Source organism: Gymnogyps californianus, chromosome 21, assembly GCF_018139145.2.
Source record: "Gymnogyps californianus isolate 813 chromosome 21, ASM1813914v2, whole genome shotgun sequence".
Classification (NCBI taxonomy): Eukaryota; Metazoa; Chordata; class Aves; order Accipitriformes; family Cathartidae; genus Gymnogyps; species Gymnogyps californianus.
Genome location: NC_059491.1, coordinates 8,876,857 through 8,889,858, shown reverse-complemented (window position 1 = coordinate 8,889,858; position 13,002 = coordinate 8,876,857). Strand labels below are relative to the sequence as shown.

The 13,002-nt window shown below is 43.2% G+C and overlaps 1 protein-coding gene across 2 annotated transcripts in view; it reads right to left on the bottom strand.

Annotated features, from left to right (window-relative positions):
- The window catches only part of CDC42 (cell division cycle 42), a 28,739-nt gene that overhangs the window by 5,694 nt on the left and 10,043 nt on the right, over positions 1-13,002 (bottom strand). For both annotated transcript variants that reach the window (XM_050909288.1, XM_050909287.1), the window contains exons 2-5: positions 9,434-9,575; positions 4,523-4,595; positions 1,934-2,043; positions 1,629-1,826 (exon numbers count right to left, since the gene is read on the bottom strand). In XM_050909288.1, coding sequence (XP_050765245.1) covers positions 1,629-1,826; positions 1,934-2,043; positions 4,523-4,595; positions 9,434-9,538 — 486 coding nt within the window. In that variant the 5' untranslated portion in view covers positions 9,539-9,575. The remainder of the gene's footprint in view (positions 1-1,628; positions 1,827-1,933; positions 2,044-4,522; positions 4,596-9,433; positions 9,576-13,002) is intronic.

The window sequence follows — 13,002 nt, the reverse complement described above, 5'->3', positions numbered from 1 at the left end:
AGGAAAAAGAATAGAGCAGATGCAAACCAACTAGTCTTCCAGGTGAGAAGGCTTCTGAACCCTCCTCCCAGGTTACTCTTGATTCCTAAAACCATCAATGGGTATACAAGCACTAGCGCTCTGGAAGAAATTCAGGCTGAGCTTCCAAGTGCATAAAGCTGTTCTCTGCAACAGATACAGTTTAGTCTATCTGGAAATAAAAAGAATAGATAAACACTGCAATTTTTAATCGTATCAGCTCTTACTCTGGTAATTCTAAGTGCTTCCATGCAATTTGAGCAGACTAAACAAGGCAAGTTTAAAGCTACAGAGGAAAGGGTCTCAGCGAGCAATACAGGACAAAGAGTCCTGGTATGTATTTATCCAACTAGCAGGTTCTACAGCCTAGTTAGCAGCAGCATTCAGGATGTGCCAGACACCATCTAAAATGGTATTCTGGGGCTGAAGGGATCTAAGAGAATTACAGTTCAAGCACAAATAACCCTCAGCTTGCATGTGGGCAGTAAGGAAGCACAGCCAAGACCACCTTTTGATCAGGGATTCCCAGGATGAACTGCGGTGTGCCTCGCCACAACACCTCCAGTGCCAGTGTCCTGCACAATTCCATCAAAAGCCTCTTGCTTCTCAAACACTCAGGCAAAGCTTTGTTATTAAAAAAAAAAGTGTCTCAGGATCCCAAATGGAAAAGTCAACATGCAATCTGTGCAAGAGGTGCAAGATAAGCAGAACTTCAGGCTTCACGAAGCTTAGCAGTAAAGCTTTGCGCTCAAGATACTAGAGATGAATGCACAACAAAACTGAAAAGAGTGAGGGACTTGATACTGTGCACCCCTAGTTCCATGCACATCAGGTAGGGACAAATTCTTTAGAGTAGCATTAAGGAAATTGTTAAAGAGCTGTAGTCAATGCTGCAAGAGTACGCACACAAGATTAAGTTCCCAGGGCATCCAAAGTCAAGGCAACACGCCAGCTAGCCAGCCGATGGCTCCCATCCACCCCACCCTAGTATTCCTACCCTAAAGGGAAAGGATAATCAGGTTTCCTGGCCTCAAATCAGATATTTTAGTTGGCTTTAGACTCATGTTCACAAGTTAGTTCACACAACATCACCACGTTTATGTCTTAAGAACTATTTCATTGTTATTTTCTGTTTCAACAGAACTTCCATCTTAAGGCGGACACAGGAAACATAGCACAGGAAGAGAAAGAACCTCTCACAAGTAGGAAGGCTTCTAGTCTTATAACTACCAGAACTGCCTTTCCTGAGAAGTTTTTTCTTTGCCTGCTCTCTTCAGTAGTGAGCTGCATTCTGTGTCCTAACCCACTTTTTGTCCGTAACACACCTTCTAAGTTTTCAACGGCTATTTTCCTCCAACACAAAAGCAAACACAGCAAGCACATCCTCCTCCATCACCCCTCTACACTATGCCTAATCTTCACAAGCTGATTTTCTTTCTATCACTGCCAACTCCTTGTGCCTTAGAACAACAGGACCAAGAGAAAGCTACTGTGTCACCAGCAGAAACAGAGTTCATACCCTTTCACATCCACATGGAGCTGGTTTGTCCCGTAACTGGAAAAAAGCATGGAATACAAGCAAGCAAAAATGGTCAAAGACCAACCCTCACCTGCGTAAGTGCAGAGCATTCCACGTATTTGACAGCCTTCAGGTCCCGGGCCAGTTTTTCAGCCGTCTCTGGAGTTATGGGCTTCTGCTTGTTCTTGGCAAGTTTCTCAATTGTTGAGGGATCATCTCTTAGATCAATTTGGGTCCCAACAAGCAGGAAAGGAGTCTTTGGACAGTGGTGAGTAATTTCAGGTACCCACTAAAGACAGAGAAGACACAGTATTTGTTACTAACCACCTAAGATAACTCCTCACACGTTTCTGAAATGACTCCAGCAGCTCCCTTTTTAGGCAGAGTTCGACCAACCTTTTCTTTCACATTTTCAAATGAAGAAGGAGACACCACTGAAAAACAGACCAGAAATACATCTGTCTGTGGATAGCTGAGGGGTCGTAATCTATCATAGTCTTCCTGACCTAGGAGAGGAGAAAATTAACACAGTATTAGACCCGGACAATGAAATACTGCCCTTTACAGGTAGTTAGAATGCATATTCCACCACAACAGCATTATTGTGATTAATCCTAGGTCTTAAGCAAATACACATGCCCTGAACCCAAACATTTGAAGATCCTAGTTTTCAAATACAGAATTAATTCAGTTGCTATGTAACAACGAGCTGCTTAAAGTCTCAGGAGAGCTGGGAAGTCTGATAGGAGTACATTCTAATAAATTTTTAGATCAAACACCCTCAGACTGCATAACACTCTCCTCAATTGTAACAAAAAGTTGCAGAACATGGATCTGGTTTAGATGAGGTCTTCCGCACCTAGTCCATTCATTAGAAGTATTATGCCATCAAATTTCATTACCCTGCAAAAACCCTGCAGCTTGGAGGAAAAAAAAAAAAGCAGTTTTGTTCACTAGAACGTTCTGACTTATGCTTGCGAACACTTAGAGAAGTGTCCTCCAAGCAGTAAGAAAATAACGTTGCTGTTACAGGTGAGAGTGTATTCAGGCCGTCCAGCAGCATTCCCCTATAAACGCACCAAAGTCCCGGTGCGAGCTGTGCTTCAGAGGCAGCCAGGCTCTTCACTTTGGGTCCATAAGACAGCAGGCAGTCCCTGCAGGGCACCACTAGCACTGACCCACCAGCCTGACTCCGCCTGAGCTTATTCTTAAACCTTCCTCCTCCTCAATTCAATAGCACTCTGTTTTTAGAAAGCAAATCTGGCACTAAAGGAGCTGCTGTACTTGCTGGCAACCACATCAGAAACACTTGTTCAAAATGCCTCAGATTCCAACCGATGCTCGCTCGCCTATCATAGAGGACAAAGACCTCTGAGATCTTGAAGCAGATGACTCAACACCTGGGACATCTCAGTAGAGGAAGATCTACAGTTTGAAGACAGAGGTCTAAACAGCTTGTTACAGCTATCATGCTTGGCTGGACACAAGAGAAGCTAAGCACTGACCAAAGTATCTTGTTGCGAATAACAGACTACTCCAAAAAGCTTTGTCTTCATAATACAAGTTCAAAACAAAGACTTTTTTTTAATTTGACAGTTAGTAATAGGGGTTTTATCTATTGTTAAGTTCTGTAACTTGTGCTGGCTACTATTTGGCAAAAAGCAGGTGGTGACCTTTAAAGAACAAGAGCCTCCCACTTCAGAAGTCCAGCTCCAAAAGGAAAGCCTTTATATTCACAAGTGCGTAGAGTCACCTACATGCACTAAAGCCACTTGTGAAGTTTCCAGAATTACTAGATGGATTACTGCACTCATGTCAATAGACAGTACATGGATACGCTTATCTACAGGCCTCAGCGGGAAAACAGGCAGAGAAGGACCTAACACAGCTTTTACCCATGCAGGTACCAGAATGCTATAGTTGAGACCCATCAAAGTACTGGTCCCTACAGCAGCCTACACAATGTGTGTCAGGAAGGAGCCTCTCCACTTAATTCCTTATCCATGAACTAGGGAGTTTGCAGTAAGTAACCCACAAATCACATCTGGGAGAAGAATGTGAAGAGCTAATTGAAGCTATAGTGTTTAACTGGAAGCGTAAGATCATTTCATTAATCAAATAAGACACTAATGATGCATCTGTAACAATACAGCTGGAAACACTCAGATTAAGTTCTATCAAGACAATTTTAGGTAACAGCTTATCAACTAAGCTCTCTGGAAGGACTCTCTTGAAGGAGAGTTTACAATACCAGATGCTGCCATACCACTTTGGTATTATTAGGGTTGGGGACTGGGTAACTAGCAGTTGAACCAGTTTCTACCCTTTCTTGCTAAATTTTCACATGTGCAAAGCAATGTGTGTAGTTGTTTAATCATTGTACATTCCTCCAGCCAGAAACTGAGCTACAGTCTAATAACCATAAACAAAGAAGCCTGCAGATTTATTTTTAATTTAAAATAAGCACACAGTGAGAGGGCTTATGAAACTCCACACAGCATCCTGACTTCATCCATGTTAAGACCGCAGAGACATGCCACACGCACATCTCAGATGCTCTAATGTTAGTCATTCTGCCTTGACTTTTGGTCAAAAAATAGGCTATTTACTAAACAAAACACACATACAATCCACATATTTTATTCAACACAATCTTCTCCTTTAAGTTTGTTTAAAAACATAGAAACCCCTTATCCTTCAGGTAACACCTAGATTAGAGGTGAAAGTTTGAAAGTTGTTATCTGGTGTCACAAAATAAAAGAGCTCTAAAAGAAGTAGAAGGTTTTCTTGTTTTGGTTTGTTTTTTTGTTGTTTGGGTTTTTTTAAATAAACTCAATTTAGGAACTCCCCAAAGGTCAGGAATGAAGAATCAAGAAAGATTTTCCCCTTTCATAAAAAAAAAGAACCAACTGTATGTCTTCATGTTCAACATCACCTCAACTAAATCCTGGGCAGTTACGACGACACAAGCACTTCATTTCTCACCTGCAGTATCAAAGAGGCCTAGGGTGTAAGGCTCTCCTCCAATCATCACTGTTACAGCATAGTTATCAAAAACCTGGTAAGAAAAAGAGAGACACATTTAAGAGGATGTGAATAAGCCATCTTTCAAACCATCATCCTACTCACCTTGCCAGACCGCCTCCGATTTGTATAAGAGTCACCTGCACAGGATAACAGAAGCTATTAGGCTTACCATGCTATTAGCATTAAGGCTGTTAGCAGGACAATTCAATTTGGAATAGGGATGCAAGAGCTGTTTCCATGAGGTATCTAAAGCAAAGGCACACTAGGTACACCACTGCATGTAACAGGGTAAAAGCCACTGAACAAAACACCTGCAACAGCTCTTGCCTGTAATTGCAGGGGTTTCCCACACTGCCACAGAAATTTCAACCTTCACACTTGGTCTGACACAGTAAACACGTCCCCACAAAGACAGAACTGATAAACTTCAGCCCTGCCCTTCAGGGCACAGAGCTATGGGGCTTCTTCTCACAGGACCCAAGTCCTCTGAAGTTCATCTTTCTGAACATCTAGGGAATTCAATACAGAGTCCATCTTTTCAACAGGAATTTATCCTCCGTCTTTGGAGGAAGCAATATAGTTGGGTCAAAATCAGCCTGTGTCGAATTCACTCTCAATCTAAATGGAGATTCTAGCTCCAGAAGACCAAGTTATATTGTCTCTGTACAGCAGCTGGCACAGCAGTCCTGTCCTCAAGGGCAGACCCGCTACACAGGTCAAAAGCTAACACTACCAAAAATGTTTCACCCAGTAACTTGTTTACAACACAACTGAGCATGAGGACCTACCCAAAGCCTACTCCTTCAACACCCACATACTCAGCACTAAGGAGTATACTGTCTGAGGTCAGTAACCTTAATTTCAATAACCATTTCCTCTTCCAAACCGCAGTAGACAGTATTTCAGAAAGTACCTTTGGCAAAAAATCCTTCCCACTGTAAAAAAAAAAACCCAAACCTGTCCCTGCATACTGTGCTGCAAGGTTACTCAGAGACAGTTGAGATCTCTGAATCAGGATAGGGAAGCTCTGCTTCCACACAAAATTGAAGTCTGAGCAGCCCCCACAGCTGAAGTAAACCACAATATTAAAGAGGCCAGCAGTCATCTCAAAAGCTTTTCATGGAAGTGAGGAGGGAGGGCCATGGAGAAATAAGCAGTCACATGCATCTATTAACAGGGCTTTAGTAAGAGCTTTGGTCCTCGAAAAAAATCCCACTAAAAACTGAGATAAGACCAGCGAGACAGCACTTCAAAGCTGAACTTCCAAGAGTTCAGATCTGTCTCCCTTCCACCTGACTGTCCTGGTTAAAGCAATACTTGACACCACACCAATTTTTTCAACTGCGACTAAGAAAGCAGCTACGGCCACAGCATGCTGCACATCCCCAGGAACATCAGCTAGAAGCAGAAGTCCACCTCTCATACTATTTTGGATTAGCATTCAAGATTTTAAAGTACTGCAAGAGATTTCAACACTCATCTCCACTACCTGCAGCCCAATCCTTTAGACATTGCACTGAGTTTGCCTTACTGAAGGCCCCAGAAAGTGTCCAGCTACGAATAAGACCTTCGGGCTGGAGGAGGGTGGAAGGCATTTCACAGAGCTTATCTGATATGCCATGACCACCAGAAGACTCCAAAGGACAGGTCAGGATGAAAACTCATCTATTGCTAGGTACAGAACAAGAAACTGGCATGCTCTGTGCTGAAGGTCAGAGCACTTGCTCTTTCAGATGTCAGAAGATGGTCGCAGCTTAATCCCCCCAAAAATATCCCCTCATTTTCACTCGGTGGACAAGAAGTTGATAACACTACTTGTAGCTACCCTTTATGGGGATTAGCATGCATTCTCCCTCACCATGATTTTTTTTTTTTTTTTTTAAGCTCCCTATCTGCAAAATGGGATTTTTTTAAGGTACAGCCACTATTGAAAAGGTCTGGGGTTCAGCCCTGAGGAAGCCAGGGTTACAAGGCTAGCCTTCAGACAAGCCTGGCAACTACAGTCTCATAGCATAATCCACACACAATTTCATCCTCAGTTGTGCCAAAGAGGCTAAAAACCAGAGCAATTAGCCCAACAAGAAGTTTCAATTCCTGCCAGCGCCAGACTGCCTGTTACAGTAGGTGGCATGAGCTTTTGTGTTACAGGACTCACACCTGATCTGCCGCTACCCACATGTTGCCAGTGCCTTTCCACGGACATGTCCCTTGCTGCTTTTTCTGAGAACAGCAATGACGTCAAAAACATGCAGGTGACAAACCATGTGCAGTACCAGTATGAAACCCATCTCCCACTGGGAAATATCCTCCAAAAAAGAGAAAGGGCTGCAAAACAGAGCTAAGTGAAAGAAACTAATCTATCAGCCTGAACTGGCGCATTCTCCATTGATGTGCTGGCCACACTGCTGCACAAATACAGCTACACAGGGCAACAGCACAGGCAGTTCACAAGAGCCACTCCACTGCCTGCAGATGCAGAGCAGCTCAGTTTGAATCCAGACTGTTACTGATTTGCTAAAGCATCCCCACCTTCTGCTAACCATTCTGTGCCCTGTACCACTGGACGTCCTCAAGGAAGAAGGGTGCCACCTTCCTCTCAAGAGACTTTGCAGTAGCTGCTGCCGCTGGATTCCGGTGTTTGTCGGGACACTGGCCTTGAGCTACCACCAGAATTTAGCAGGTTCTCAAAATCAGAACTTTATCTCCAGGTTCTCTTCCTGCTTAAACATTTTTGTTAAGCACTTTGAGTCCTACCCACTTTACAGTCCTTATTCAGCCACAAACATTCTGGGGACATTAAGGTTTGTTGACTCTCAGACAGCTTGCTTTCATTTTGGGAACAATGCTATCTGTTATATTTCTTTGCCCATTTAGTACTAGAAGTATTAGCTGGAATATCAGAGGTTACTTACCAGTTTCCAGAGTCTGAAATACGCCTGTAGGCCATACACAGAATTAGGAATAGGCCTGTGATATCCCCAGAACAGTGAGTTCCTCAAGCCATGAAGTTCCAAGGTAAATACTATTCCGGAAACATGGGACAGTTTCAAAAGGCACTATAATTAAGCCTTAGCACACTTCAAACACACTTTACTGGCAAGTAACTTTGAGTAGCTTTTCCACATTGCTTGTTAGCAGGGATTTACAGACAGTACTACCATCTGCAGGACAGCAGACAAACTCACAAGCTTTCAAAATACACGCTTTAAGATTATAACATTTTTCAACATAATTAAGGGTCATTTCACTAGGGATAAGTATAGAAACATTCACTGCCTGAACTCACTGACCACTTTCATTTTGTCTTGACTATAAAGAATAGCTTAAATAGGGCAAGCAGACTTCCACAGGTTCAGCACAGGATGCGGTTGTCCCAGAAGCATCGCAGCAGGATACCTGACACCACTCTCACAAACTTGAGAATGGCAGAACACAGTTTCAAATGGAACTTCTTCCCTACCAGTCCACAGCGAGAGGATCTCCATGAGATGAACTGGGGTCTCCATGCCTACAGCACAACCCTCAGGTTCCTAACAGTGGCCACTGCATCCAACCTGAATACTCTCAGGTTTGGAAGTCCTTTCATCTTTAGTCCCAGATCTACTACTAAACAGAAACATTTTTGTTCTGTGGAAGTCTGTCCTATTCTTAACAAACCTCAAATTTGGCAAGTTGAAGATCTTTGGATAGTGTACAAAGCCAATACCTCAAAAAGAGACAACGAAGTTCACCGCAACTTCTTTTCCACAAAGAGAGGACATTTTAATAAAGAAGTAGCTATTCTGAAAGAGCTATCAGGCAGAGCTACCTGGCATCTCAGAGGAGCTCTCTGTTCTTTTAAGCTGCTTTATAATAACAGAAAAGATCGTTGACCCTTTCACCAGCAGGTGTTCAACATCTTCGCAATGCATTTCCAGATCCAAATTTGTTTGAGGTACCTAGGTAAACTCTTCAATTTGTATACGGGTAGAAGATGGCCTTTTCAGGTCCATACCAGAGAAAACCAGCAAAAAGAGCATCCAGATGTCAAAGTCTCTTGCAGCAGTCTCACTAGAAAACTGAACCACCTCAGTGTCAGCACATTGATCTTGCATGTGCAATATTAATAAAAAAAGCACTTTTCTATTAGATAATGCACATGCCTCACAGGCAGTCAGCAAATCTGCTCCCAATTTGATCTTTAGATAAGTCAAGGGATTCAGTACCTCAGAAAACTGAGCCTGTAAAACTCAAAAAGGTTACTTAGAAATAGTCAAGGACTACTCAAAAGTTGGCAAATGTTTGGAAGTACAACTTGAATGAGCAGCCTAGATCCAAACATCAGTCAGCTAAGCATGAGAAATAACTAGCCACACTCCATAGTTCACTGAATGACCTCCGGATTTTTCAGAGCTGCAAAGCAAAAATGACCATCAGAAAGTGTGAGCTGTAGTCACCGACTATTCTAGCAACATAAAATACTTCTTTCCCTAAAAATGAAGATGTGGCAAGAACTGAGAGCACAAGCTGGAGAGCAGGTGTTCCTGGTGCTTGCTCTCCACTTAGCAGTCCTAACAACTGCAAATAATCTTGTTCACAGAATCCAGCCAGTGGCCATCAACAAACAGCAGTCCAGATTCTGCAGAGCAGTCAAGCAGCAGGAACTGACCAGATACAGGAAAGGCATCCCAGCACTACCAGGTAATGCGAAAGATAGGTAGCAGCACTGATTATTACTTTTCCATGATGTACTAGTTAGTCTCCAACAAGAAAGCAGGCTGCAAGAAGAAGTATTAAGGCATGCAGGCCATAAAGGTTAGTTAGGAAGGAAACTCATGCTGCCCTACCCCATCACACCCAAAGAACAACTGGAGCCATGCTCACACTTACCGTTGGTACGTATTCCGATGGGAATTTATTTGTTGTGTAAGAAATTAAGAGACAGGTTTTACCAACAGCACCATCACCCACGACTACACACTTGATCGTCTGCATAGCTGAAGTCTACTAGAATATCAACTCCAATGAGAACCTAGAAGAAAAGAGATACACATATTTAGATGTTTCTCATTCTCACCAGATAGCAGTACGTCATTGATGAGCTTCGACTGGAGCCCAAACCACTAACAGCACGTAGGGGATCTGAAAACAAGACATTCCTAGATGAGTTGGTAGATCCATTCTCTCCATCACACACACAATAGGAAGCTGCTCATTTTCATAAACACAAACACCTCCTCCCCACAGCTAGACCCCCCCCCCCACTGCATACAACTGCCAAACACCACCTAAGACTGTTTGGCATGGTCACTTTTCTACACTGGGAAGGAGTAGGTAAATTCAGCCACTCTAATACACAGCGCACTTTTTGCCCAGTTACCTAGAAGTGGGCAAAAAAGGTCTTTAGGCTTTTCCAGACTCTGTTTTTAATGCATGGAAGCATCCAGCCTTAGATGCACTGAAAGCTGAAGGTGTAAGCTTGGGTCTTGATAGCTGCCAAGTAACACACATGCCTCCCAAGAGATCTTTCCTCTGGAGAGCACTTTAGTAAAGAAAGCTCAGAAGGAAACACAGCAGTATGAGCTCTGAAACTAGTTTATGGGATAAAAATAAGCAGGTACAGACAGAATTAAACATGATTAATGCCTCCTCCCCTCACCTTTTTTAAGGCCTAAGTACAGTTCGACAATCTTTTGGTTAAAGTTGCTACTTAACACATACCTTTATCCCCACTTTGAAGTGGCTCACAGCACTGAGAAGCTCAGCAGGGCACCTGGTTCCCAAGGAATCGTATTACTCTCGACATTACAAAATCATGATGCACCCAGCTACTTCAACACCATCCCAGCACAGAGTTTAGCACATGAACTAAATCAATATTTGCCATCAATATCCCCTCCAAACATTAGCTACCTACCTCCAGTGCCAGATACAGCTGCCCTTCATTAATATATTACTTTAATTAGAAAAGTACCAGGCCTCTGGCCATTCATTCACATACAGGTGTGAAATCCTGACCCCAGCAAGCCTAGTGGCAAAGCTCCCACTGACTTTCAACATTTCCATATTATTGGAAGTACTTTTATTTACAGCAACAAAGACTTGCAAACTGAGTTACCCCCTGCCAGGGTGCAGGGGGAGAGGACAAGAAGAGACATCCACTGCAGCAAATTTACCCTCAGAATGGTGGCAATGCTTCAGCCTAGCAAGGATGTTGCCGTGGCTCTCAGTTCTGGGTAACTGCATTGAAAAATTGAAATCGATCCCTACTGAACTATGCATTTGGGCACTTCCTGGGGATTCCACTTCTCAGAGCCATCTAGGAGTACAATGCAATTCCAGGTTTTTGAGTGTTCTGGTCATAGGTAGAAACACGAGTTGATACTGCACATCACATTGTCATGCTTGCAAGGAAAGGTAATTGCTAGCAACTCAAAACAAACCTTATACCACTAGCTTTTCTTCAGATGCTGCAGGGATGCTCAAAGATTTAGACAGAGCCAGCTACCTTCACAATAAACGTCCTCAAAAGTTCCTAAAAACAGTACTTGTAGGGGAACACTAATTACCACCGTCCCCACAAGCCACGGAGAGATCCACAAGCAGTCAATTTTAGGAAATGGCAGCAAAGAGTCTTTCTCAGAGCAGGACATCAGCCAGCATCTGGTATATCATGCACTCACAACACTGCTATCTATACATCTTCTTTCAACATATACAGAGACGATGAAGGATTTGTGTAGGCATCAGGCATTATCACCAGTCCTCTACATGCTGCCATATTTCAGTATCAACGTAATAGAATCTGTTGATTTATGCAGCAGACCTCAGTTTCACACAGGACGATCCACAGTACGCACAGCTAAGCCATATCAACAGGCCCTTCGCTAACACTACAAAAAGCTCTGAAAGTTGGCCCTGAAGCAAATACACACTCAGAAGGACAGAGCAATCGTTTCCATTTCAAAAGACATTTTCTGTGTTCGGGTCAGCTCAACTGTTTATACCTAAGTAACACTAGTCAGTATAGGCTCAACTGCGAAGGTGATCACATAGTTCTGCCTTGCCACCCTGGTGGCACTGATCACAAAGAAAAAGTCACATTTTAGGATAAAAAAAAGTCACCAGAAAGAAAGCAGGCAATGGAACAGAGCAGCTCAGTCCCAAATTAAGAAAGGCTTCATGCTCAAAACAAAGGTGGAAAGGGATGAGTCACTTGTTAAGTAGATTTTAAAAGGAAAACCACATCAAAACAGGTATCAGGCCTAGCTAAACTAAAACCAGCCTAAATTACCAGCATGCCTTGATAGCTTGCCAGCCTTATCCATGCAATAAGGCACCATCACCTGCCTTTTGTTTTGGGATTTGCCCAAACACAGCCATTCAGCTGTGTCGCTGCACAGAACACGTAGCAGCCTTCGTGAAGTCCTTTCAGAGTTAATAAATGAAGTACAAAACAACTCTCCACACTGGGTTTCCCAGCCACTTCTTGTACGTTTTTTCAGTTTCAACTGGAATTCATTACACTGCCCACCCAGACTCAGGAAACCCCTGCTCCAGCTGTCCTTGCTCACCCCAAGCGCTATCACAAGAGGATGAGCACATCCACCTCCAGGTTAACAGCACTGTGTGGCCACCCCTTTAGAGAAACCCAGTCTCATTTTCCACCCTGCCCTCCCCCTGGCAGACACTTCCTCCTCCGTTCTGTATTCCTCCCCTCCCTTCCTGCTCTACCTCCTCTTCTACCCTCTTGCCCCAATTATTTGTATTTCCTTGTTTACCCATAATTTGCAGGTTACACATCTGCTTCAAGACAGCCTTTCCAGAACCCAGAAGGCACACTAGAGGAAAAATCCAGACTCCGAAGCACTTCCTGTGCTCATTGCAGCATACCAATCCATGATTAACTATAAATCTTAAAATTCTGTATATGCACTTGTACAAGAAAAGCTCACACATGCCTTTGTTAAAAAAAAAAAAAAGGATGTGTTTAGTGTTACTCTTTAAAACTCATTACTCCAGAGAGCATCAAGCAAGCAACAAAATGAAACCACAGTATCAGAAAGCACATTGGATCACATGAGTGTACTGCAAACCTCCACTCTTTCCTGTCCTTAGACAAAGCCAAGTCCCCACACTGGCTCCAGGAGAGAAGCTGCTGTGCTCTGGTAAGGGCCCAGGTCAAAGACTCCAGCTAAGTTAAAGCACAAGCTGTACACACATGCCTTGCACACAGATTGCATTATTCCTGTACAGTCAATTCTGACTCTTGCAATGAACGATCAACTTTATCTACATAATTACTCTCATAGAGAACACCAGCAGTTCAAATTGAGAGTATTTCTTATAAAAGCACTGCTTACTCTCACCCTGCACCTCAAATTCACTCCCGAAGTAAAGGGTTAGCAGGGTCCACATCACCAATTCAAATGTGTACCACCCTACGCTGGGGTGTTAGT